We start from the raw sequence: 27,225 nt of genomic DNA, 5'->3' as shown, positions 1-27,225 counted from the left end.
ACGAACAGGCGTGCACGATGCCAGTGCCACGGCTCGTGCACGTGACGGTGTCTGTTGAGCAGGAACAGCAGCTCACACTGCTGCAGCTGCTCGCATTGTGTCCGTGGGACGAGCTGCACCACATCGCACTGCTGATTTGGAGGAAAATGAAATAAAAACCAGCTGTATAATTACTGAATATCACTGGGGTGACATAAATAATACTAAAGGAGGACGCAATACAGAACTTGCGGTTAAATAACCCTGGTTTAAAAAAAACCCCCACAACTTTCAACGGATCTGAACCCGTGTATCCTAATTACCACACAGCAATTCTACCACTGCGCCACAATCACTGTCTTGTAAAACGGAGCGTGAATGGCTAAAATCAACAAGCAGACAAACGTATTTTCTCAAAAGAAAAAAGAAAAAAAAGCGCTGTGATAACTGAACAAACAGCGTTTGCTACAGTATTCTGCTGATATGTGACTGAAAGTGGTGTATTTGTCATACTGTTGGCCTGTCATATGATCCTGCGGTGCGCCGCCACTGTCCTGTCAGACAGACATGACGTTCAGATCGCCTGCTGCATATCCACATGAACTGATGCTCCGGTGTGACCTGTCAGTGTGCGTGCTCTCCAGCCCGTCGCAAGCGATATATGTTTTTATGTTTTCGATGCGAGTACTGCAAGCACGTGCGTGTTCTGCAGCTCTGATGTCCAGGACCAGAGATGTCAACAAAAATTTTGCCCTAAAATTTGAGAGCCAACATTAGTCTAGGACAAGGGTGGGCATTCATGTGCCATGAAGGGCCAAAACACTCCAATCACTCAGCAGGTGATTTCATTAATGATCAGGTGTCTCAGCAGGTGAGTTCATAGACGATCAGGTGTTTATGTTCAGGGGAGAAGCTCATCAGCAACCCACCTGCTGAGGTGACTGACTGCAAGGAAAACCTGCAGTGTCTCGGCCCTCGGTGCCCATCCCTGGTCTAGGACCTAGCTTACACATGTATGCACATCATTTAGGAGAAGATAACTCAACTGTTCTAGACTAATATGACCCCAGTGAACAACTTTGGATATGTGCCAAAATCTCTATACCGGACGAACAGCTCGAAAATGACTACACCCTTTTACAAATGACCGTGCACTTTTTTGTCCAGAGTGTTACTTCAAATACAGCTGTATTTTCAGGTAGTTGAGATCCGGTGCTGCAAGTACTGTGAATGCAAGGGAGGTGATTGCTGCAGAAACCCTAACAGTGAATGAGCATAATCTTCTTATCTGGATTTTGTTGTGTTTATGTGTTTCAAAAATAAACAGGAATGTGGTGGTGTAAGTTGTATTATTGGCTGTTGGGAAATTTCCCTGATAATCTTTAAAACATTTAAGATCTCTAGATACTGCTGTCTACTAAAGAAATAGTCTTGTTTTGCATATTTCACTTTAAATTATCATCCCATTGATAACAGTATGACTGAAAATAATATTTCATTATATTTGGCAAATGCTCATTTTCTTTAATTTAATTAGCTTATAAAGCGCCAAATCACAATAAAAGCCGTCTCAAGGCGCCTTACATAAAACAAGTCAACATAAAATTGAATAAATAATTAAAAATGAATAAAAAATTCAAATACATAAATAAAAACAGAAGTAAAAGAATAAAACAAATAAAAATAAAAACTACCCATAAGAAAGAGAATAAAAATAGGTTTTGAGTCTTAACTTAAAAATGTCCACAGACTCAGACTGCCTCACGGTCGCAGGAAGACTGTTCCACAGGGTGGGTGCATGATACAAAAAGGCTCTTTGACCTGCTGACTTCTTCTTCACCCTGGGAACACAGAGAAGTCCCGCATCCTGCGACCGCAAAGCCCGGGCCGGCACATAGAGTTCCACCAAATCACCCAGATAAGATGGCGCCAGTCCATGAACAACCTTATAAGTCAATAACAAAACCTTAAAATGTGCTCTCACAGAGACAGGGAGCCAGTGCAAAGACGCCAAAATCAAATAAAATCAAATCAATTTTATTTATATAGCGCCAAATCACGACAAACAGTTGCCCCAAGGCGCTTTATATTGTAAGGCAAAAGCCATACAATAATTACAGAAAAACCCAATGGTCAAAACGACCCCCTATGAGCAAGCACTGGGCGACAGTGGGAAGGAAAAACTCCCTTTTAACAGGAAGAAACCTCCAGCAGAACCAGGCTCAGGGAGGGGCAGTCTTCTGCTGGGACTGGTTGGGGCTGAGGGGAGAGAATCAGGAAAAAGACATGCTGTGGAAGAGAGCAGAGATCAATCACTAATGATTAAATGCAGAGTGGTGCATACAGAGCAAAAAGAGGTGAATAAAAAGAAACACTCAGTGCATCATGGGAACCCCCCAGCAGTCTAAGTCTATAGCAGCATAACTAAGAGATGGTTCAGGGTCACCTGATCCAGCCCTAACTATAAGCTTTAGCAAAAAGGAAAGTTTAAAGTTTAATCTTAAAAGTAGAGAGGGTGTCTGTCTCCCTAATCCGAATTGGGAGCTGGTGCCACAGGAGAGGAGCCTGAAAGCTGAAGGATCTGCCTCCCATTCTACTCTTACAAACCCAAGGAACTACAAGTAAGCCTGCAGTCTGAGAGCGAAGCGCTCTATTGGGGTGATATGGTACTAAGAGGTCCCTAAGATAAGATGGGACCTGATTATTCAAAACCTTATAAGTAAGAAGAAGAATTTTAAATTCTATTCTGGAATTAACAGGGAGCCAATGAAGAGAAGCCAATATGGGTGAAATATGCTCTCTCCTTCTAGTCCCTGTACAGTACAAAATGGGTGTGATATGTTCAGACCTTCTGCTACGTGTCAGAAGTCTGGCGGCAGCGTTCTGAACCAGCTGAAGACCCCTAATGCTGGACTGTGGTAACCCTGAAAATAGAACATTACAATAATCTAGTCTAGAAGAAACAAAAGCATGAATCAGGGTCTCAGCATCAGCCATGGACAAGATGGGGCGGATCCTCGCTATATTTCTCAGATGGAAAAAAAGCAGTCCTAGTAACATCCCTGATGTGGAGGTCAAAAGACAACGTGGGATCAAAAATAACCCCAAGGTTCCTCATTTTGTCCGTATGATGTATGACACAGGAACCCAGGCTGAGCGCCAGCTGGTCAAACTGATGCCGATGTCTCGCTGGACCAAGAACCATCATTTCAGTCTTATCAAAGTTTAAAAGTAGGAAGTTACTAGACATCCAACTTCTCACTGATAGAAGACAGTCCTCCAGGGATTTTATGGGAGTGAGATTTCCCACAGTTAACTGAGTATCATCAGCATAACAATGAAAGGCAATCCCAAAACTCCGCAGTATACGCCCAAGGGGTGCCACATACAGGGAGAAAAGCAAGGGGCCTAAAACAGATCCCTGTGGAACCCCAAATCTCATGTCAGCAAGATCAGAGGTAGTGCCATTATACAAGACACATTGAGAACGACTGGACAGATATGACGTCAACCAGGCAATGTATAAGTAATACGTTGACCTACTTATTTAGCCATTTTCTCTCAAAATATCAAAATAGCAATTTTACACTTTTCTGTGACCCTTCCAAACATATACTGGTTATTCTGAACATTTGAATACCTTGGACAATCTACAGCTGCTGCAATTTAGAAAATACAGCTATATTTGAAGTAGAACTCAGCCACATGGGGTGTGCAGCCAGTACATTCTGAGTGCCGGTCCCAAGCCCGGATAAATGAGGAGGGTTGCGTCAGGAAGGGCATCCGGCGTAAAACAAGCCAACCAACTATGCAGACTCAGAATCGAATTCCCATACCGGATTGGTCGCGGCCCGGGTTAACAACGTCCGCCACCGGTGCTGTTGCCCAACAAGGTGCCGGTGGAAATTGGGCTACTGCTGGGCGAAGACGACGAAGAAGAGGAGGAAAATGTTGCCACGAACAGCGGGAGAAGAGGAAAACTAGAAGGGTGGAAATGAGAGTAGGGACTTTGAATGTTGGTAGTATGACTGGTAAAGGGAGAGAGCTGGCTGATATGATGGAGAGGAGAAAGGTAGACATATTGTGTGTGCAAGAGACCAAGTGGAAGGAAGTAAGAGCAGGAGCATCGGCGGTGGGTACAAGCTGTTGTACCATGGTGAGGACAGGAAGAGAAATGGTATTGGGGTCATTTTAAAAGGAAGAGTATGTTAAAAGTGTGTTGAGGTTAAATGAGTGTCTGACAGGGTGATGAGTGTGAAGTTGGAAATTGAAGGGGTGATGATGAATATCATCAGTGCATATGCCCCACAGGTAGGTTGTGAGATGAAGGAGAAAAGAAGATTTCTGGAGTGTATTAGATGAGGTGGTGGAGAGTGTGCCCAAGCATGAAAGAGTGGTGATAGGAGCAGACTTCAATGGGCATGTTGGTGAAGGGAACAGAGGTGATGAGGAAGTAATGGGTAGATATGGTATCAAGGATAGGAATGGGGAAGGACAGATGGTAGTTGATTTTGCAAAAAGGATGGAAATGGCTGTGGTGAATACCTACTTTAAGAAAAGGGAGGAGCACAGGGTAACATATAAGAGTGGAGGAAGGTGCACACAGGTGGACTACATTCTTTATAGGAGATGCAAGCTAAAAGAAATCACAGACTGTAAGGTGGTAGCAGGAGAGAGTGTCACTAGACAGCATAGGATGGTTGTTTGTAGGATGACTTTAGAGGTAAAGAAGAAGAAGAGAGTGAGAGCTCAACAAAAGATCAGATGGTGGAAGCTGAAGGAGGAAGACTGTTGTGTGAAATTTAGCGAGCAGGTGAGAGAAGCACTAGTTGGAGGGGAAGCAATTTTGGACAACTGGAAAAGTACTGCAGATGTGGTGAGGGAGACAGCTAGGGCAGTACTGGGTATGACATCTGGACAGTGGAAGGAAGACAAGGAGACTTGGTGGTGGGATGAAGAGGTCCAGGAAAGCATAAGGAGAAAGAGGTTGGCGAAAACGTTTTGGGATAGTCGGAGAGATGAAGAAAGTAGACAGGAGTACAAGGAGATGCGGCGTAAGGCAAGAAGAGAAGTGGCAAAAGCAAAGGAAAAGGCATGTTGCGAGCTGTACAAGAAGTTGAATAGTAAGGAAGGAGAAAAGGACTTGTACCGATTGGCCAGACAAAGGGACAGAGCTGGAAAGGATGTGCAGCAGGTTAGGGTGGTAAAAGATGCACATGGTAATGTGCTGACAAGTGAGGAGTGTGTGCTGAGAAGGTGGAGGGAATATTTTGAAGAGTTGATGAATAAAGAAAATGAGCGAGAGAAAAGGCTGGATGATGTGGCGAGAGTAAATCAGGAAGTAAAAGAGATTAGCAAGGAAGAAGTGAGGGCTGCTATGAAGAGGATGAAGAGTGGAAAGGCAGTTGGTCCAGATGACATTCCAGTGGAGGCATGGAAATGTCTAGGAGAGATGGCAGTAGAGTTTCTAACCAGATTGTTTAATAAAATCTTGGAAAGTGAGAGGATGCCTGAGAAGTGGAGACGAAGTGTGCTGGTTCTTATTTTCAAGAACAAAGGTGATGTGCAGAGCTGCAGTAACTACAGAGGCATAAAGCTGATCAGCCACAGCATGAAGTTATGGGAAAGAGTAGTAGAAGCTAGGCTTAGAAAACAGGTGAAGATCTGTGAGCAGCAATATGGTTTCATGCCGAGAAAGAGCACTACAGATGCAATGTTTGCTCTGAGAATACTGTTGGAAAAGTACAGAGAAGGACAGAAAGAGTTACACTGTGTTTTTGTGGACTTAGAAAAAGCTTATGATAGGGTGCCAAGGGAAGAGTTGTGGCATTGTATGAGGAAGTGGAGTGGAGAGAAGTATGTTAGGGTAGTGCAGGACATGTACAAGAATAGTGTGACAGCGGTGAGATGCGCAGTCGGAATGACAGACTCATTCAAGGTGGAGGTGGGATTACACCAAGGATCAGCTCTGAGTCCTTTCTTGTTTGCAGTGGTGATGGACAGGTTGACAGATGAGATCAGACAGGAGTCCCCATGGACTATGATGTTTGCAGATGACATTGTGATCTGTAGTGAGAGTAGAGAGCAAGTTGAGTCTAGTCTGGAGAAGTGGAGATATGCTTTGGAGAGAAGGGGAATGAAAGTCAGTAGAAGCAAGACTGAGTACATGTGTGTGAACGAGAGGAGGCCCAGTGGAATAGTGCAGTTACAAGGAGTAGAAGTGGTGAAAGTAGATGAGTTTAAATATTTGGGGTCAACTGTTCAAAGTAATGGAGAGTGTGGTAGAGAGGTGAAGAAGAGAGTGCAGGCAGGGTGGAGTGGGTGGAGAAAGGCGGCAGGAGTGATTTGTGACCGAAGAATATCAGCAAGAGTGAAGGGGAAAGTTTACAAAACAGTAGTGAGACCAGCTATGTTGTATTGTTTAGAGACAGTGGCACTAACAAAAAGACAGGAGGCAGAGCTGGAGGTGGCAGAACTGAAGATGTTGAGATTCTCTTTGGGAGTGACAAGAATGGACAAGATTAGGAATGAACATATCAGAGGGACAGCTCAGGTGGGACGGTTTGGAGACAAAGTCAGAGAGGCGAGATTGAGATGGTTTGGACATGTGCAGAGGAGGGACCCAGGGTATATAGGGAGAAGGATGCTGAGGATGGAGCCACCAGGCAGGAGGAGAAGAGGGAGACCAAAGAGGAAGTTCATGGATGTGCTGAGAGAGGACATGCAGGTGGTTGGTGTGACAGAGGAAGATACAGAGGACAGGGTGAGACGGAAACGATTGATCTGCTGTGGCGACCCCTAACGGGAACAGCCGAAAGACAAAGAAGAAGAAGCTATATTTGAAGTAGCACGCGAGATGAAAAAGGGTGTGGTCATTTTCGGCCTGTTCGTCCCAGTCAGAGATTTTTGGCACATATCCCAAGTTGTTCATTGGGGTTATATTAGTCGAGAACAGTTGAGTTATCCTCTCCTAAATGATGTCTCATGATGACATAGCATGTGTTCGCCTGTTTCATGGTCGAGTAACAAGGTGGCCTGCCTGCTGGCACTGTGGGAGGACAAATCGGTACAGGCCAACCTGAAAGGCACCTACGGAAATCAGGTGCTATGTCATTACTATAGCAACCACTCTGGATAAGACAGTAAATAAGGATTGCTACACAGACATACAGATCAAATCTGGTCACATATATATATATATATATATATATATATATATATATATATATATATATATATATATATATATATATATATATATATATATATATATATATATATATATATATATATATATATATATGGCAGTCTGAACAAAACCCACAGAACACCAGTCCATTACAGGTTACTTCCCCATCACAGCAAGTTCCCAATTACAGCTGGGTTCCCGGGTTAATGTGGATGAAATGTTTTGTCCAAGGGGATAAATAGGTAGCATAACTGTGAACCAAAGCCAGTTGCGCATGCTGATAGAAGACTTTCCAGTTTCACATAGATGGCTTCTTTTACATGCCTCTAAAAAGATCTGTCCTCACTCTCTAAAGTGTTTTATAGATAAGGGTACACTGTGAAGTCCTGACCCAAGATGTTGCTCCTGTGCTCGACCATGTTTGTGCAGTGGCTGTTTACTTTCCATAGCCTTGATGCTTGAGCATCATTTCACTTCCCTGTACAGCATCAACACTCTTCTTGTGATGTCTGATCTTTAGTACTAGTACTGCTCTTAGCAAAACTCTATGTCCACCTGGTGGAGATAATGCTCCATTTTAAGAACCTTGAGTATAGGATACTGTGAGACAGAGCAATGACCAACCTGTTACTTATATTAGTACATGTCCAAGAATCCACTGCAGTGCATTAATGGGTTTGGGGAAAACAGATACACTGCGTTTTCCAAATATTTTCTTCAGCCTCTCAGCTACTAAAGCCACTAATGAGACAAGAAGCTACTTTGATGAGGAAGGAAGTGCCTTGAAGACTTTTTGATTTTCCTCCCTGAATGACTGAGAACCTTCATCTACATAATTTATTATTAATTATTTTCCACATTAGGATTTATGTATATAATAATTTTTCAAACATCTCACCGGCACATGTGCATTTACTTAAAATGAAACTTGTAAAAATGCCATTTTGTAAACTGCCAAAACAGTGCAGTAAAGGTACAGTGTGTAGGATTTAATCTCATATAGTGATGAGGTTGCAGATTTCATTAGGTCACCACTTTTTTTGCGATTCTGTTTCCCTTCACATTTTCACTTCTTTGGCAACAGCAATTCATGTTCCCTTGCCTTCACTTGTGATAAGCAAGATGTATGAACCTCAGTTTCACAAAAATGAAGAATCTCAAACTTCTAAGCCTACACTAGCAACCAGTAGACAGCATATAGTGGAACAATCACAGATTCATCTTCTTTTAGCCACACTTCGAAATGCGGAATAAGCATGTCCTTTTTGGACGTCTCAACATGGCAGTGCAAAATGGGAGCATCTATGATGGGCCCTGCTTACATGTACATGTGAAGAGCTCATTATAAGCTCATGAAAACACATTGATTCCTTGTTAAGTGAATAAACAGATGAATATGAATGCTATATTCCATTTCTGGTCTCAAAAGCCTTTAAACCAGGGGTGGGCATCGAGGGCCGAGACACTGCAGGTTTTCCATGTAACCAATCACCTCAGCAGGTGTGTTGCTGATGAGCTTCTGCTCTGAACATAAACACCTGGTTGTCAATGAAATCACCTGCTGAGACACCTGATCATTAATGAAATCACCTGCTGAGGCGATTGGTTGCACGGAAAAGCTGCAGTGTCTCGGCCCTTTATGGCACGATTGCCCACCCCTGCTTTAAACCCTACATACTGTATCTCTAACATGGTTCTCAAGACCAGGCACCTAAGTGGCTCTAATCTTTTCTACTCTCCTATTTTACTCTTCCTTTTTAGATATTTAGATATACCTTTGTATACTGGCATAGTTCCACCTTAGAATTGGAATATAATATATAAGATATACCTTACTGAATTTTCATGCAGTCTGTAACATCACTATAACACAAAGGTGTGCATGTGTGTATATACAGTAAGGAAAATAAGTATTTGAACACCCTACAATTTTGCAAGTTCTCCCACTTATAATTCATGGAGGGGTCTGAAATTTTCTTCTTAGAAGCATGTCCACTGTGAGAGACATAATCTAAAAAAAAGAAAAAGAAAAAAATCCAGAAATCACAATGTATGATTTTTTAATAATTTATTTGAAAGTTACTGCTGCAAATAAGTATTTGAACACCTACCAACCAGCAAGAATTCTGGCTCACACAGACCTGTTAATTTTTCTTTAAGAAGCCCTCTTATTCTGCACTCTTTACCTGTATTAATTGCAACTGTTTCAACTAAAAGACAACTGTTCACACACTCAATCAAATCAAATCAATTTTATTTATATAGCGCCAAATCACAACAACAGTTGCCCCAAGGCGCTTTATATTGCAAGGCCCATACAATAATCACAGAAAAACCCCAACGGTCAAAACGACCCCCTATGAGCAAGCACTTGGCGACAGAGGGAAGGAAAAACTCCCTTTAACAGGAAGAAACCTCCAGCAGAACCAGGCTCAGGGAGGGGCAGTCTTCTGCTGAGACTGGTTGGGGCTGAGGGGAGAGAATCAGGAAAAAGACATGCTGTGGAAGACAGCAGAGATCAATCACCAATGATTAAATGCAGAGTGGTGCATACAGAGCAAAAAGAGAAAGAAACACTCAGTGCATCATGGGACCCCCCCGGCAGTCTAAGTCTATAGCAGCATAACTAAGGGACGGTTCAGCGTCACCTGATCCAGCCCTAACTATAAGCTTTAGCAAAAAGAAAAGTTTTGAGCCTAATCTTAAAAGTAGAGAGGGTGTCTGTTCCTTCAATCAATCACACTCCAACCTGTCCACCATAGCCAAGACCAAAGAGCTGTCTAAGGACACCAGGGACAAAACTGCAGACCTGCACAAGGCTGGGATGGACTACAGAACAACAGGCAAGAAGCTTGGTAGAAGACAACAACTGTTATAATTATTTATTAGAAAGTGGAAGAACCACAAGATGACCGTCAATCTCCCTTGGTCTGGGATTCCATGCAAGATCTCACTTTGTGGGGTAAGGATGATTCTGAGAAAGCTCAGAACTACACAGGAGGACCTGGTCAATGACCTAAAGAGAGCTAGGACCACAGTCACAAAGATTACATTAGTAACACATGATGTCATGGTTTAAAATCCTGCAGGGTAGCAAGGTCCCCCTACTCAAGCCAGCACATGTCCAGGCCCGTCTGAAGTTTACCAGTGACCATCTGGATTATCCAGAGGAGGCATGGGATTAGGTCATGTGGTCAGATGAGACCAAAATAGAGCTTTTTGGAATCAACTCCACTTACCATGTTTAGAGGATGAGAACAACCCTAAGAAAACTATCCCAACCGTGAAGCATGGGGGTGGAAACATCATACTCTGGGGGTGCTCTTCTGCAAAGGGGACAGGATGACTGCACCGTATTGAAGGGAGGATGGATGGGGTCATGTATTGCGAGACTCTGGCAAACAACCTCCTTCCCTCAGTAAGAGCACTGAAGATGGGTCATGGCTGGGTCTTCCAGCATGACAATGACCCCAAACACACAGCCAGGGCAACTAAGGAGGAGCTCCGTAAGAAGGATTTCAAGGTCCTGGCGTGGCCTGGCCAGTCTCCAGACCTGAAATCAATAGAAAATCTTTGGAGGGAGCTGAAACTCCAAACCTGAAAGATTTGGAGAAGATCTGTATGGAGGAGTGGACCAAAATCCCTGCTGCAGTGTGTGCAAACCTGGTGAAAAACTACAGGAAACGTTTGACCTCTGTAATTGCAAACAAAGGCTACTGTACCAAATATTAACATTAATTTTCACAGGTGTTCAAATACTTATTTGCAGCAGTAACATACAAATAAATTATTAAAAAATCATACATTGTGATTTCCGGAAATTTTTTTTTAGATTATGTCTCTCTATATATCATCTAATCTCATTAAAATAATCTAAAAATCCTTAAACAAGAGCAATGTGAAAAGTCTAACTTAAATTTTTCAAAAAAGAGAAAGTGAACAGTCACTGCAGAGTATGGCAGTATATCTTTGACCGACATTGGCCGAGGTGCAAAAGACACAAGTGTGGCAGTGTTTTTGAAGTCGTAGCATGGTTTACCTGTGTTCCTGCAGCTGTTGCTCTAAACTCCGAGGAGTCTCCTTACAGAATAGCTGGCAGCTAGCGGGACTGTTAGCCAAGACGTTGGCCTTCTGTACACAAGAGAGATTTGGGCTGAATATCTACCTGCATGCATAGATTTATATCAGATCTGCTAAGTCTCACAAAATTTTGACTTGAATGTTATAATGTGGCCATGTGATTTGAGCAGGCAGGTATGTAGCAGCACATGAGATGTAGCAGGCCTCAACAAATGTGGCATGTGCAGGTGGTGTTGGACAGTACCTGTAGCCTATGAGCAAGGTACTGTGTCTCCAAACTCTGTCTGCGGGACAGGAGTGGTGGCTGGGGCACATTTTGGTATAAAGCTAGGCTCTCCTGCTGCTTGGACGTCTCGCCCTTCAAACACAAAGCATGACGTGTTGAAAGAAACCACGTTTGTGTCCATGTAACTGCACATGTATTTGCATGTGCAAAACAGATTCCCTCCCACCCTCCCCCCCCTCCTGTTGGCTAACAAAGCTGTGTCAGGGTTCTGGGTGCTTCATCATCTGATCCAAGTGGATTATATATGCTGCCTCCTGCTCAAATGCCTTTGTGGTGGCAGATCGGCCAGATGCCGATCGCTAAATGGCACGTACAGTACCACAGGGAATCCACATTAAACTAAATGGAAATAAATTAAAAGGATGATAGGCCCAAACATCATAACCAACAAAGAGCTGTGTTACTGAATTATGAAACATGGACCAAAAGCCAACAGCCAGCATCTGCCTGTTTCCAGTATTGATTTTGGGCTTTTCGCAGCAAAGCCTGCATGTGCTTTCACAAATGGTTCCTTGCATTCATCAGTGTGCCTATGAGCATGTGTATGTGTGCACCCGGCTTTCAGTTTGGGCCCGTTGAGTGCCAGTCACTGCTGGAGTAAGTCTGACTAGAATTAACAATGGCTACATTCACTTTGGCCCGAGTTCCAGCCCCAAGGGGAAGAGGGACAGTAAACAAGCCACAGTTGGCTGCCTCTCTTGGTGTTATACAACAGCCGGGGTGCCTGATCTAGTGCGCCTTAATTGAGAGAGTGGCAACGTGACGAGTCGGAAAAAAAAAAAACGGTCACGTGACTCATGGTGCCATTTTGGCTCTAAAATAGCATTCGCTGTTAATCTGTCTGCATGTAAATCCATCTTATTTATTTATTCGCTGAAAATGCTGGGCTGCTGTGCATTTAGAGGCACAAATAGACACAACAAGGGCTTCAAGATGTACAGATTCCCTTCAGATCCAAACAGAAGAAACATTTGGGAAAGTAAAGTCAGCTACGTGGGATGGAAGCCGACCGACATCATCATCAAAGCTTTGAGAGGTAAATTTATTGTTCAGTCCCATGTACAGTAAAACTCATCTAAACCGTCATCGTATGAACCAGATATTCGCAGTCACTGGACAAAACAAGTCCCAATGATTCTGCATTTTTTCCATGTAATAAACACCGTATATAATGGATTCTGTACAACGGATTTTTCGCTCATATCGGATAAAATGTCCCGTCCAATCTCAATGTATTTCCATTAAAAACCCCGAGCAGTCTGGACGTGCACAGTAACAGAGGTACAAATTAAAGTTCAGCTCTGACACTGAGGGAAGTGGGACCGGAGTCATTTCCATAATTAAAACTCTGACCGTTTATTTTTTCACACCATGCTCAGAATAGGCACCTGTAGCCTGGACGTGCACCTGTTAAATCAGACATAGAAGGCTGTGATTTGACACTTTTCTGCTTTCAATCCTTCATCTGCCATCACATTTGAATAGTTTTTGCAGTGCGCACGCTGATTACAAATGGATCAGAAAAGTGTGCAACTTTACAACACAAAGTCGGTAAAAGATGAAATTGTATAGCTTACCTTTGATTTGGAGGTGATGATTGTAGAAAGAAAACCTTGTTGAGGGTCAAATTAGTCCATAATAAATCATAATCCAGAGACGGAGAACTTTAAAACTGTCACTCACGTCATTCCATGACACGGAGTTACAGCGCTGCAGCTGCATAAATCAGGCTTTAAATTAATTAAATAAGTTGTCATGAATTGTAAAGTTATGTAAATTTGATAGCTTAACTATTTTTATATTTGTTTTGATAGTACCTGTACCTGGATGTGTTGCTGTATGTGGTTAAGTGGTTTAAAAATGTGGAAAACATCAAAGATTCATTCAGTAGTTCAGTGCAGTTGGAACCAAAATGGCGCCATGTTCTGAGTTGATGCCACTCTCTCAATTAAGGCACTCTAGCCTGATCCACACCCCCCCCCCCCCCCCCCCCCCCCCCGCAGCATGAGGTGAGGATTTTGATGGATTGAGGCTGAGAACTGGTTAAGGAAACAAAGAACTGGAATGGGACTGATGTAAGCATGATGTTTCTTTGTGGTTATGCAGCAAAACTGACCTCTAGCAGGTTGTGCAAGTGGTGTTGTGGTCCCAGAGGGTTGGCCGGAGCACCATCTCCAGACCCCATCTGCTCCACCAGCATCTGCACTTTATTCAGCTCCAGGATGCCTTTGGTCCTGGCCAAGTTTTGAAGATGCTGCCGGAATGCAACCAGGCCTGAAATGGAAAGCAGAACAGGGAAATGCATGCACAAATCCCAACAATCTCAAGTTAGTAAGAGCAGGGTCAGGTTTAATCCCCTCTCTGACGTCTGCAAACTATTTGAGGACTTTTCATCGCGCCTCCTGGCGGTGTGTCTGGATGTACGTAATGAACTGCTGTGGGTGTCTTTGAGAATGTGTGTGGATATTATATGTGTGTGTGTTTTTTTGATAAAACCAGTCCAGTGGTGATGAGCTGTGGCTGTGCTCGATAGAATCTGACTCACTGTGACGGTGGGAGTTATTTAAAACCAGTCAGCAGTCTGACGCAAAAGGATCCACCACATCCGCAGTCTCCAAAGAGGATTACAACAAATAAATAAATAAATAAATAAGCTCAAATATCAACCGGGAGAATGTCGTGCAGACTGTCAATACAGAGCGAGAAAACGGCACAGATTGTCAACCCATAATTACAGATTATGCACAACCACCTGCAAGGAATAACGTAACCTTAAAGGGGGGGGGGGGCAGAGGGACATTGTTTGAACATAAACTCATGTTTTTCTCTTTGGTACACAGTAGTAACACGAATCTTTCCTGCCACAGCAAAACGTTTTACAAGAGAAAAATAGAAAATGAGCAATTGGGGGGGGGGGGGCAGAGACATGTGGGCTGAAACCTTCATCTGCGTGTGTGATTCATAACGTGAATCATCACTGTTGCACTCGTCAAAGCGACTGAGAGGATGGCAAGGAAAAGAGGAGAGGAAAAAAAAAAAAAAGAAGAAGAGAGGGACAGCAAACAAGAAGGTGGAAACCAGCCACGTTTCCCCCCCCAGAAGGTATTATAGATATACGTATGTCGTATGTCTGCAGAAAGGTGTGAAGGAACATATGCAGAAGAGGTTCTGCATCTCAAGTCAAAGTCTCTAATTTGGTGCTCAGGACCCTCAATCAACTGAAAATTTATGCATCCAAAATGGTAAATGGACTGCATTTATATAGCAGAAGCTTAAAGTGCTTTACAGTAACACCTCACATTCACACATTCACCCACGCACGCACGCACGCACGCACGCACGCACGCACGCACGCACGCACGCACGCACACACACACACACACACACACACACACACACACACACACACACACGTCAAGGTGTTGTCATGCAGGTGCTCACTACACATCAGGAGCAACTTGGGGATTACCTTGCCCAAGGGCCCTTTGTGATTTTCTGGCCAGATGTAACTTTGGACAGAGGATCCTCTGGTCTCAAGCCCACTGCTTAACCACGAGACCATCACCTCCCCGGGTGGTGGCCGAGAGTAACACATCAAAACATCTCCACATAAAGGTCTAATCGGGCAATTACTACTTCAGATGACTTATTTGTCAGAGATTATGAAGATAATCTTCACATGGATGTCACCTAATCTCACTCATGTTAATAATTTGCTTTCAGCAGCATGTTAAGAATATTTACTTAAGGGTTGCATCTGACAGGATTAGATTATGAGGTCATGAATGATTAATGGATTAACGCAGAGGAAGGCTGAGTCATTCATCAGATGATGTTCAACACCTTAGCATCACAACTTCGAGGAGAGTCATAGATTCTCACCCACCTCTTGCTATGGATTCCACAGATGTGTAAGTACTGCACCACCGGGCCTCACAGCTCATATGGAACTTATGTCTTGTGCATTTTCTGCAGAAATTGTCACCAAACTGATTTTTATGTAACCAACACAAAAATTGACCAGGGTGACCACAGTCACGGAGGTTGATATGCTACCAAGGTGGAGGTGGACAGATTATTATTAGAGTCCAGCCTTTGCTGTGTTAAAGGTTTTTCAGATGGTTATCCTGTGGGCAATATGAGCATATTTTCATGTTTATCTGCTTGCACGTAAAGGCAGACTCTACAACCCCTGGCAAAAATTATGGAATCACCAGCCTCGGAGGATGTTCATTCAGTTGTTAATTTTGTAGAAAAAAAGCAGATCACAGAGTTGACACAAAACCAAAGCCATTTCAAATGGCAACTTTCTGGCTTTAAGAAACACTATAAGAAATCAGGAAAAAAACAAATTGTGGCAGTCAGTAACGGTTACTTTTTTAGACCAAGCAGAGAGAAAAAAATATGGAATCACTCAATCCTGAGGAAAAAATTATGGAATCATGAAAAACAAAAGAACACTTCAACACATCACTAGTATTTTGTTGCACCACCTCTGGCTTTTATAACAGCTTGCAGTCTCTGAGGCATGGACTTAATGAGTGACAAACAGTACTCTTCATCAATCTGGCTCCAACTTTCTCTGATTGCTGTTGCCAGATCAGCTTTGCAGGTTGGAGCCTTGTCATGGACCATTTTCTTCAACTTCCACCAAAGATTTTCAATTGGATTAAGATCCGGACTATTTGCAGGCCATGACATTGACCCTATATGTCTTTTTGCAAGTAATGTTTTCACAGTTTTTGCTCTATGGCAAGATGCAAAACTTGCCATAGAGGACTTTGCTGACTTGGTCTTCGGAGTGAGATTGCATCAGAATTTTGGCTCTCTGTTGGGACTGTTTACACACAGACTGCTACCTGCTGCTTTGGACTTGAACTAACAGTCTTTTTGAAGACTTTTTTTACTTTTTTTTTAACTTTTTTACTGTGCTCCAATGCCTAAGGAAGACCTCTAACGGTCGAAACATCACGACGGAGCACTTTTATCAGCTAACTTTCATTAGCGTTGGCAAGCTAACTAGCTTGCTAACGCTTTCGTTTTTATTTTTATTTTATTTTAGCGATGTTGTCGTGCGTTCGCTGTTGTCGTGCGTTGCCTGTGCTGCTTCATGGCCTGTTTGGTGCCTTGATTGGGGCACTCCTTCTGCTGAATCACCTCTGGATTATTTGCACATTATTCACTTTGTGTGTTTTTAGGAATCCGCTAGCTTAGCGCAGCTACTAGCTCTTAGCCGGTTTAGCATGGCGGCTTCTCCTGTCTCTCCCGTACTTTTCTGCTCTGGGTGTGAAATGTTTAGTTATTCCTCGGCCTCCTTTAGCAGTAACGGTACTTGTAATAAGTGCAGCTTATTCGTAGCTTTGGAGGGCCAGGCTGGGCGAATTGGAGGCTCGGCTCCGCACCGTGGAAAATTCTACAGCTAGCCAGGCCCCTGTAGTCGGTGCGGACCAAGGTAGCTTAGCCGCCGTTAGTTCCCCCCTGGCAGATCCCGTGCAGTCGGGAAAGCAGGCTGACTGGGTGACTGTGAGGAGGAAGCGTAGCCCTAAACAGAAGCCCCGTGTACACCGTCAACCCGTTCACATCTCTAACCGTTTTTCCCCACTCGACAATACACTCGCCGAGGATCAAACTCTGGTTATTGGCGACTCTGTTTTGAGAAATGTGAAGTTAGCGACACCAGCAACCATTGTCAATTGTCTTCCGGGGGCCAGAGCAGGCGACATCGAAGGACATTTGAAATTGCTGGCTAAGGCTAAGCGTAAATTTGGTAAGATTGTAATTCACGTCGGCAGTAATGACACTCGGTTACGCCAATCGGAGGTCACTAAAATTAACATTAAATCGGTGTGTAACTTTGCAAAACAATGTCGGACTCTGTTGTTTTCTCTGGGCCCCTCCCCAATCAGACCGGGAGTGACATGTTTAGCCGCATGTTCTCCTTGAATTGCTGGCTGTCTGAGTGGTGTCCAAAAAATGAGGTGGGCTTCATTGATATTGGCAAAGCTTCTGGGGAAAACCTGGTCTTGTTAGGAGAGACGGCATCCATCCCACTTTAGAGGGAGCAGCTCTCATTTCTAGAAATCTGGCCAATTTTTTTTTGGATCCTCCAAACTGTGACTGTCTAGCGTTGGGACCAGGAGGCAGAGCTGTGGTCTTATACACCTCTCTGCAGCTTCTCTCCCCCTGCCATCCCCTCATTACCCCATCCCCGTAGAGACGGTGCCTGCTCCCAGACCACCAATAACCAGCAAAAATCTATTTAAGCATAAAATTCAAAAAGAAAAAATAATATAGCACCTTCAATTGCACCACAGACTAAAACAGTTAAATGTGGTCTATTAAACATTAGGTCTCTCTCTTCTAAGTCCCTGTTGGTAAATGATATAATAATTGATCAACGTATTGATTTATTCTGCCTAACAGAAACCTGGTTACAGCAGGATGAATATGTTAGTTTAAATGAGTCAACACCCCCGAGTCTCACTAACTGTCAGAATGCTCGTAGCACGGGCCGGGGCGGAGGATTAGCAGCAATCTTCCATTCCAGCTTATTAATTAATCAAAAACCTAGACAGAGCTTTAATTCATTTGAAAGCTTGTCTCTTAGTCTTGTCCATCCAAATTGGAAGTCCCAAAAACCAGTTTTATTTGTTATTATCTATCGTCCACCTGGTCGTTACTGTGAGTTTCTCTGTGAATTTTCAGACCTTTTGTCTGACTTAGTGCTTAGCTCAGATAAGATAATTATAGTGGGCGATTTTAACATCCACACAGATGCTGAGAATGACAGCCTCAACACTGCATTTAATCTATTATTAGACTCTATCGGCTTTGCTCAAAAAGTAAATGAGTCCACCCACCACTTTAATCATATTTTAGATCTTGTTCTGACTTATGGTATGGAAATAGAAGACTTAACAGTATTCCCTGAAAACTCCCTTCTGTCTGATCATTTTTTAATAACATTTACATTTACCCTGATGGACTACCCTGCAGTGGGGAATAAGTTTCATTACACTAGAAGTCTTTCAGAAAGCGCTGTAACTAGGTTTAAGGATATGATTCCTTCTTTATGTTCTCTAATGTCATATACCAACACAGAGCAGAGTAGCTACCTAAACTCTGTAAGGGAGTTAGAGTATCTCGTCAATAGTTTTACATCCTCACTGAAGACAACTTTGGATGCTGTAGCTCCTCTGAAAAAGAGAGCTTTAAATCAGAAGTGTCTGACTCCGTGGTATAACTCACAAACTCGTAGCTTAAAGCAGATAACCCGTAAGTTGGAGAGGAAATGGCGTCTCACTAATTTAGAAGATCTTCACTTAGCCTGGAAAAAGAGTTTGTTGCTCTATAAAAAAGCCCTCCGTAAAGCTAGGACATCTTTCTACTCATCACTAATTGAAGAAAATAAGAACAACCCCAGGTTTCTTTTCAGCACTGTAGCCAGGCTGACAAAGAGTCAGAGCTCTATTGAGCTGAGTATTCCATTAACTTTAACTAGTAATGACTTCATGACTTCTTTGCTAACAAAATTTTGACTATTAGAGAAAAATTACTCATAACCATCCCAAAGATGTATCGTTATCTTTGGCTGCTTTCAGTGATGCCGGTATTTGGTTAGACTCTTTCTCTCCGATTGTTCTGTCAGTTATTTTCATTAGTTACTTCATCCAAACCATCAACATGTTTATTAGACCCCATTCCTGCCAGGCTGCTCAAGGAAGTCCTACCATTATTTAATGCTTCAATCTTAAATATGATCAATCTATCTTTGTTAGTTGGTTATGTACCACAGGCCTTTAAGGTGGCAGTAATTAAACCATTACTTAAAAAGCCATCACTTGACCCAGCTATCTTAGCTAATTATAGGCCAATCTCCAACCTTCCTTTTCTCTCAAAGATTCTTGAGAGGGTAGTTGTAAAACAGCTAACTGATCACCTGCAGAGGAATGGTCTATTTGAAGAGTTTCAGTCAGGTTTTAGAATTCATCATAGTACAGAAACAGCATTAGTGAAGGTTACAAATGATCTTCTTATGGCTTCGGACAGTGGACTTATCTCTGTGCTTGTTCTGTTGGACCTCAGTGCTGCTTTTGATACTGTTGACCATAAAATTTTATTACAGAGATTAGAGCATGTCATAGGTATTAAAGGCACTGCGCTGCGGTGGTTTGAATCATATTTGTCTAATAGATTACAGTTTGTTCATGTAAATGGGGAATCTTCTTCACAGACTAAAGTTAATTATGGAGTTCCACAAGGTTCTGTGCTAGGACCAATTTTATTCACTTTATACATGCTTCCCTTAGGTAGTATTATTAGACGGTATTGCTTAAATTTTCATTGTTACGCAGATGATACCCAGCTTTATCTATCCATGAAGCCAGAGGATACACACCAATTAGCTAAACTGCAGGATTGTCTTACAGACATAAAGACATGGATGACCTCTAATTTCCTGCTTTTAAACTCAGATAAAACTGAAGTTATTGTACTTGGCCCCACAAATCTTAGAAGCATGGTGTCTAACCAGATCGTTACTCTGGATGGCATTTCCCTGATCTCTAGTAATACTGTGAGAAATCTTGGAGTCATTTTTGATCAGGATATGTCATTCAAAGCGCATATTAAACAAATATGTAGGACTGCCTTTTGCATTTACGCAATATCTCTAAAATCAGAAAGGTCTTGTCTCAGAGTGATGCTGAAAAACTAATTCATGCATTTATTTCCTCTAGGCTGGACTATTGTAATTCATTATTATCAGGTTGTCCTAAAAGTTCCCTAAAAAGCCTTCAGTTGGTTCAGAATGCTGCAGCTAGAGTACTGACGGGGACTAGCAGGAGAGAGCATATCTCACCCGTGTTGGCCTCTCTTCATTGGCTTCCTGTTAATTCTAGAATAGAATTTAAAATTCTTCTTCTTACTTATAAGGTTTTGAATAATCAGGTCCCATCTTATCTTAGGGACCTCGTAGTACCATATTACCCCATTAGAGCGCTTCGCTCTCAGACTGCGGGCTTACTTGTAGTTCCTAGGGTTTGTAAGAGTAGAATGGGAGGCAGAGCCTTCAGCTTTCAGGCTCCCTCTCCTGTGGAACCAGCTCCCAATTCAGATCAGGGAGACAGATACCCTCTCTACTTTTAAGATTAGGCTTAAAACTTTCCTTTTCGCTAAGGCTTATAGTTAGGGCTGGATCGGGTGACCCTGATCATCCCTTGGTTATGTTGCTTTAGACGTAGACTGTGGGGGGGTTCCCATGATGCACTGTTTCTTTCTCTTTTTTGCTCCGTATGCATCACTCTGCATTTAATCATAGTGATCGATCTCTGCCCCCCTTCTCGGCATGTCTTTTTCCTGGTTCTTTTCCCTCAGCCCCAACCAGTCTCAGCAGAAGACTGCCCCTCCCTGAGCCTGGTTCTGCTGGAGGTTTCTTCCTGTTAAAAGGGAGTTTTTCCTTCCCACTGTGGCCAAGTGCTTGCTCATAGGGGGTCGTTTTGACCGTTGGGGTTTTTCATAATTATTGTATGGCCTTGCCTTACAATATGGAGCGCCCTTGGGGCAACTGTTTGTTGTGATTTGGCGCTATATAAGAAAAAAGTTGATTGATTGATCTTGAAAAATGATTTTATCATTCCCAAACATCCTTTCAATGGATGGGATAAGAAAAGTGTCCAAAATATCAACGTAAACTTGTGCATTTATTGATGATGTACATCTCCCCAGTGCCTTTACCTGACATGCAGCCCCATATCATCAATGACTGTGGAAATTTACATGTTCTCTTCAGGCAGTCATCTTTATAAATCTCATTGGAACGGCACCAAACAAACGTTCCAGCATCATCACCTTGCCCAATGCAGATTCGAGATTCATCACTGAATATGACTTCCACAGTCATCCACAGTCAGTCAATCAATCAATCAATCAATTTTTTTTATATAGCGCCAAATCACAACAAACAGTTGCCCCAAGGCGCCTTATATTGTAAGGCAAAGCCATACAATAATTATGTAAAACCCCAACGGTCAAACGACCCCCTGTGAGCAAGCACTTGGCTACAGTGGGAAGGAAAAACTCCCTTTTAACAGGAAGAAACCTCCAGCAGAACCAGGCTCAGGGAGGGGCAGTCTTCTGCTGGGACTGGTTGGGGCTGAGGGAGAAACCAGTCCACGATTGCTTTTCCTTAGCCCATTGTAACCTTGTTTTTTTCTGTTTAGGTGTTAATGATGGCTTTCGTTTAGCTTTTCTGTATGTAAATCCCAATTCCTTTAGGTGGTTTCTTACAGTTGGGTCACAGACGTTGACTCCAGTTTCCTCCCTTTCGTTCCTCATTTGTTTTGTTGTGCATTTTTGATTTTTGAGACATATTGCGCTTTGATGTCTTCCTTGGTCTACCAGTATGTTTGCCTTTAACAACCTTCCCATGTTGTTTGTATTTGGTCCAGAGTTTAGACACAGCTGACTGTGAACAACCAACATCTTTGCAACATTGCGTGATGATTTACCCTCTTTTAAGAGTTTGATAATCCTCTCCTTTGTTTCAATTGACATCTCTCGTGTTGCAGCCATGATTCATGTCAGTCCACTTGGTGCAACAGCTCTCCAAGGTGTGATCACTCCTTTTTAGATGTAGACTAACGAGCAGATCTGATTTGATGCAGGTGTTAGTTTTGGGGATGAAAATTTACAGGGTGATTCCATAATTTACTCCTCAGAATTGAGTGAGTCCATATTTTTTTTTCCCTCTGCTTGGTCTAAAAAAGTAACCATTACTGACTGCCACAATTTTTTTCCTGATTTCTTATAGTGTTTCTTAAAGCCAGAAAGTTACCAGATGAAATGACTTTAGTTTTGTGTCATGTCTGTGATCTGCTTTTTTTCTACAAAATTAAACAACTGAATGAACATCCTCCGAGGCCGGTGATTCCCATAATTTTTGCCAGGGGTTTGTATGACTGAACTCAAAGCTAGACTGCCTGATGTCTTAGCTTCATGTTGGAAAATGCCCAATCAGTAGACAGTCTTGTGGATAGTTTAAACTCAGTGCTCAAAACTACACTTGACATGATTGTGCCACCTGTGTTAAAACCGAGCCCACCCAAACACAGTCACCTTGGTTCAATGACTGCTTGCATAAGCATAACCTCAAGCATAAGGCTAGAGGTCTAGAACGGAAATGGCGTAGTTCAAATGAGAAGTATTCCACCTTGCCTGGCGTGATGCTATCTTAGACTATAAGCATGCATACTGGCTACAAAGCGGACCTATTACTCTGACTTGATCAACAAAAACAAGCATAACCATAACATAAGTTCTTGTTCGACACGGTGGCAACACTTTATACATGGACAACCACCTGTAGCTCGCTCTCCTTTTACAGCACAAGATTTCCTGGATTACTTTGAGAAGAAAATAGAAGACATTAGGTTGAGCATATCCCAGCACGCCTTAACCCAGCCACAATACTCTGCTATTGAGGTGGGCGCCACTACTGAGCCATTACTTACATTTACAGAATTTGATAGTATCTCACTAGGCATGCTGATGAAACTTATAACGTCAAACAAAAAGCACAACCTGTCTATTTGAGCCTATACCAACAAAACTGTTTAAGGATCTGTGGCCCACTCTTGGGCCGGCTGTGCTGGAAATGATTAATCTCTCGTTAACTTCTGGATCTGTTCCCAAATGTTTCAAATCTGCAGTGCTTAAACCATTACTTAAGAAATCTAATCTTGACCGTAGTGTATTGAAAAACTATAGGCTGATATCAAATCTATCATGTTGCTCGAAAATTATGGAAGAAGTGGTTTCATGGCAGCTCATGGACCACCTTACCGAGAATAATCTTTTGAGCCACTGGAGTTTGCTTTTAGAAAATATCATTCCACAGAGACGGCTCTCACTAAAGTGGTGAATGATCTTCTACTTGCAATGGATTCAGACACCACTACGGGTCTGGTGCTGTTAGCTCTCAGTGCTGCATTTGATACCATGGATCATCATATTCTACTCAATAGGCTGGAGAATCCTTTGGGATTACTGGGAGTGCCCTTGCATGGTTTGATGTCATACAGTGAGGCAAATAGGTATTTGAAGCCACTGTCAATTTGCAAGTCTTCCCACCTACAAACAATGGAGAGGTCTGTAAGTTTTATCATAGTTAACTTCAACTGTGAGAGACAGAATCTAAAAAAAAAAAATTCAGAAAATCACATTGTAAGATTTTTAAATAATTCATTTGCATTTTATTACATGAAATAAGTATTTGATCCAATAGAAAACCAGACTTAATATTTGGTACAGAAACCTTTGTTTGCAATTACAGAGCTCAGACCGTTTTCTGTAGTTCTTGACCAAGCTTGCACACTGCAGCAGGGATTTTGGTCCATCCTCCATACAGATCTTTCAGGTTTGGAGTTTCAGCCCCCTCCAAAGATCTTCATTTGAGTTCAGGTCTGGAGACTGGCTAGGCCACTCCAGGACCTTAAAATGCTTCTAACAGAGCCTCTCCTTAGTTGCCCTGGCTGTGTGTTTGGGGTCACTGTCATGCTGGAAGACCCAGCCATGACTCAACTTCAATGCTCTTACTGAGAGAAAGAGGGTTGTTTTCCAAAATCTCACGATACATGACCCCATTCATCCTCCCCTCCAATATGGTGCAGTCATCCTGTCCCCTCTGCAGAAAAGCACCCCCAAAAATGATGTTTCCACCCCATGCTTCACAGTTGGGATGGCGTTCTTGGGGTTGTTCTCATCTTCCAAAAATGACAAGTGGCGCTGATGCCAAAAAGCTCTATTTTGGTCTCATCTGACCACATGACCTTCTACCATGCCTCCACTGGATCATCCAGATGCTCACTGGGTGAACTTCAACAGGCATGGACATGTGCTGGCGTGAGGCAGGGGGACCGTTGCATGCCCTGTAGGATTTTAAACCATGACTGCGTTGTGTGCTACTCATGTAATCTTTTTGACTGTGGTCCCAGCTCTCTTCAGGTCATTGACCAGGTCCTCCTGTGTTGTTCTGGACTTTCTCAGAATCATCCTTACCACATGAGGTGAGATCTTGCATGGAGTCCAAAACCGGGGAAGACTGACAGTCATCTTGTCTTTCTTCCATTTTCTAATAATTACACCAACAGCTGTTGTCTTCTCACCAAGCTGCTTGCCTGTTGTCCTGTAGCCCATCCCAGCCTTGTGCAGGTCTACAGTTTTGTCCCTGGTGTCCATAGACAGCTCGTTGGTTTTGGCCATGGTGGACAGGTTGGAGTGTGATTGATTGAGTGTGTGAACAGGTGTCTTTTGATACAGGTAATGAGTTCAAACAGATGCAATTAATACAGGTAAACAGTGCAGAATAGGAGGGCTTCTTAAAGAAAAAACTAACAGGTCTGTGAGAACCAGAATTCTTGCTGGTTGGTAGGTGATCAAATACTTATTTCATGCAATAAAATGCAAATAATCATTTAAAACTCAAACAATGTAATTTTTCAGAATTTGTTTAGATTCTGTTTCTCACAGTTGAAGTAGACCTAGGATAAAACTTACAGACCTCTCCATTCTTTGGAGGTGGGAAAACTTGCAAAATCGATAGTGGATCAAATACTTATTTTCCTCACTATACCTGACAGTAGTTCTTCATTGTGTTTTGTACAGTAACACTACCTCTAAGTTAGTGACATGAAATTTGGGGTTCCACAGGGGTGCTTTTCTCCCTTTATATTGCACCCCTTGGGCACATATTGTGGCATTTTGGGGTTACCTTTCTATATTATGATGATGATACAAAGTTATACATGCAGATAACTGCTGGGAATCTCATCCACATAAATCCTAGAAGATTGCCTTGCATCAGTGAGAAGTTGGATGTCCAGCAACTTGCTACTTTAAACTCTGATAAGACTGAAATGATGATTCTTGGTCCAGTGAGACATCTGCATCAATTTGACCAGTTAACACTTGGCCTAGTGTCGTGTGTCATACATCACACTGACAAAGTGAGGAATCTTGGGGTCATTTTTGATCCTACATTGTCCTTTGACCTCCACATTAGAGATATTATGAGGACTGCTTTCTTCCAACTGCGAAATATAGCGAAGATTCGTCCCATCCTGTCTATGGCTGGTGGTGAGACCCTGATTCATGCGTTTTCCTCTTTTAGATTGGACTACTGTAATATTCTATTTTCTGGTTTACTGCAGTCCAGCATTAGGGCTCTCCAATTGGTTCGAAATGCTGCTGCCAGAGTTCTGACACAAAGCAGAAAGTTTGACCACATTACACCCATTTTGGCATCTCTTCACTGGCTCCCTGTCCCAGTGAGATCAGATTTTAAGGCCCTGCTACTAACCTATAAAATTGTTCATGGACTGGCATCTCCCTACCTAGCTGACCTAATTAAACCCTACATACTGGCCCGGGCTTTGTGTTCTCAAGGTGCAGGACTACTTAGTGTCCCTAGGGTGAATAAAAAGTCTGCGGGTCACAGAGCTTTCTCTTATCGTTCTGTTCTGTGGAATGATCTCCCTGCGTCAATAAAACAGTCGGATTCTGTAGAGACTTTCAAGTCCAGACTTAAGATGCACTTATTTTCCTTTTCGTATGGCTAGCATACTGGCATAGTATGTTTTTATGCTTTTTACTCTTAATTAATTTTATTAGGAAACAGACTGTGTCGCAGCCTCAACTTTATCTAAATTCTGGGTCTTTTAGTAAAGCTTAGGGCTAGTGGCCGGCGATCACCTTAGCATTTCTTCTGTTTTTCTTTTTGGTTAATGCTGACAAATTACACTGTATTTGTTGTCTTTCTGATGCTTGATTCTACCTTTTTATTCTTTTCTCTCTGTTTGAGGTGCGGCTACAGCCAGACATGGGCGTGGTATCTGTTCCAGAAACTGTCCTGAGCGCCGGCAACATTTTCTGTATGTTTGTTTTGTGAATTGTTCTGTAATTTGTGTCTGTAGCATGGCCTAAGCAGAGGGTCACCCTTTTGATTCTGGTCTGCTTGAGGTTTCTTCCTCAGAGGGAGTTTTTCCTTACCACTGTTGCTCTGGGGGTTGGTAAGGTTAGACCTTACTTGTGTGAAACGCCTTCAGGCAACCTTGTTGCGTTTTGGTATTATATACAGTGGGGTAAAAAGTATTAGTCAGTCCCTGATTGTGCACGTTCTCCTACTTAGAAAGATGAGAGAGGTCTGGAATTTTCATCATAGGTTCACGGCAACTGTGAGAGAAAAAATGAGAAAAAAAAACAATCCAGGAAATCACACTGTAGGATTTTTAAAGAATTTATTTGTAAATTATGGTGGAAAATAAGTATTTGGTCAATAACAAAAGTTCAACTCAATACTGTGTAACATAATCTTTGTTGGCAATGACAGAGGTCCTTCATTGCCTGAGTGGTGTGTTTGGGATCATTGTCATGCTGGAAGACCTAGCCACATTGCATCTTCAATGCTCTCACAGAAGGAGGTTTTGGCTTAAAATCTCACGATACATGGCCCCGTTCATTCTTCCCTTAACACGGATCAGTCATTTTTTGATCATTTTGACCTCACGGGATGACATCTTGCGTGGAGCCCCAGATCGAGGGAGATTATCAATGGTCTTGTATGTCTTCCATTTTCTACAACTGCTTCCCACAGTTGATTCATTCACACTAACCTGCTTGACTATTGTAGATTCAG

The 27,225-nt window shown here is 42.6% G+C and overlaps 1 protein-coding gene across 1 annotated transcript in view; it reads right to left on the bottom strand.

The window, feature by feature from the left end:
* Positions 1–27,225, bottom strand: part of sik2b (salt-inducible kinase 2b) — a 198,607-nt gene that overhangs the window by 4,514 nt on the left and 166,868 nt on the right. Inside the window, 3 exon segments of the mRNA XM_034169323.1 lie at positions 11,208–11,296; positions 11,493–11,606; positions 13,651–13,808. Of these exon segments, the coding sequence (XP_034025214.1) occupies positions 11,208–11,296; positions 11,493–11,606; positions 13,651–13,808 (361 nt within the window).

Source organism: Thalassophryne amazonica, chromosome 4, assembly GCF_902500255.1.
Source record: "Thalassophryne amazonica chromosome 4, fThaAma1.1, whole genome shotgun sequence".
NCBI classification, from domain to species: domain Eukaryota; kingdom Metazoa; phylum Chordata; class Actinopteri; order Batrachoidiformes; family Batrachoididae; genus Thalassophryne; species Thalassophryne amazonica.
Note: the sequence above shows the minus strand (reverse complement) of the source record. Positions and strands in the feature narration are given on the sequence as shown.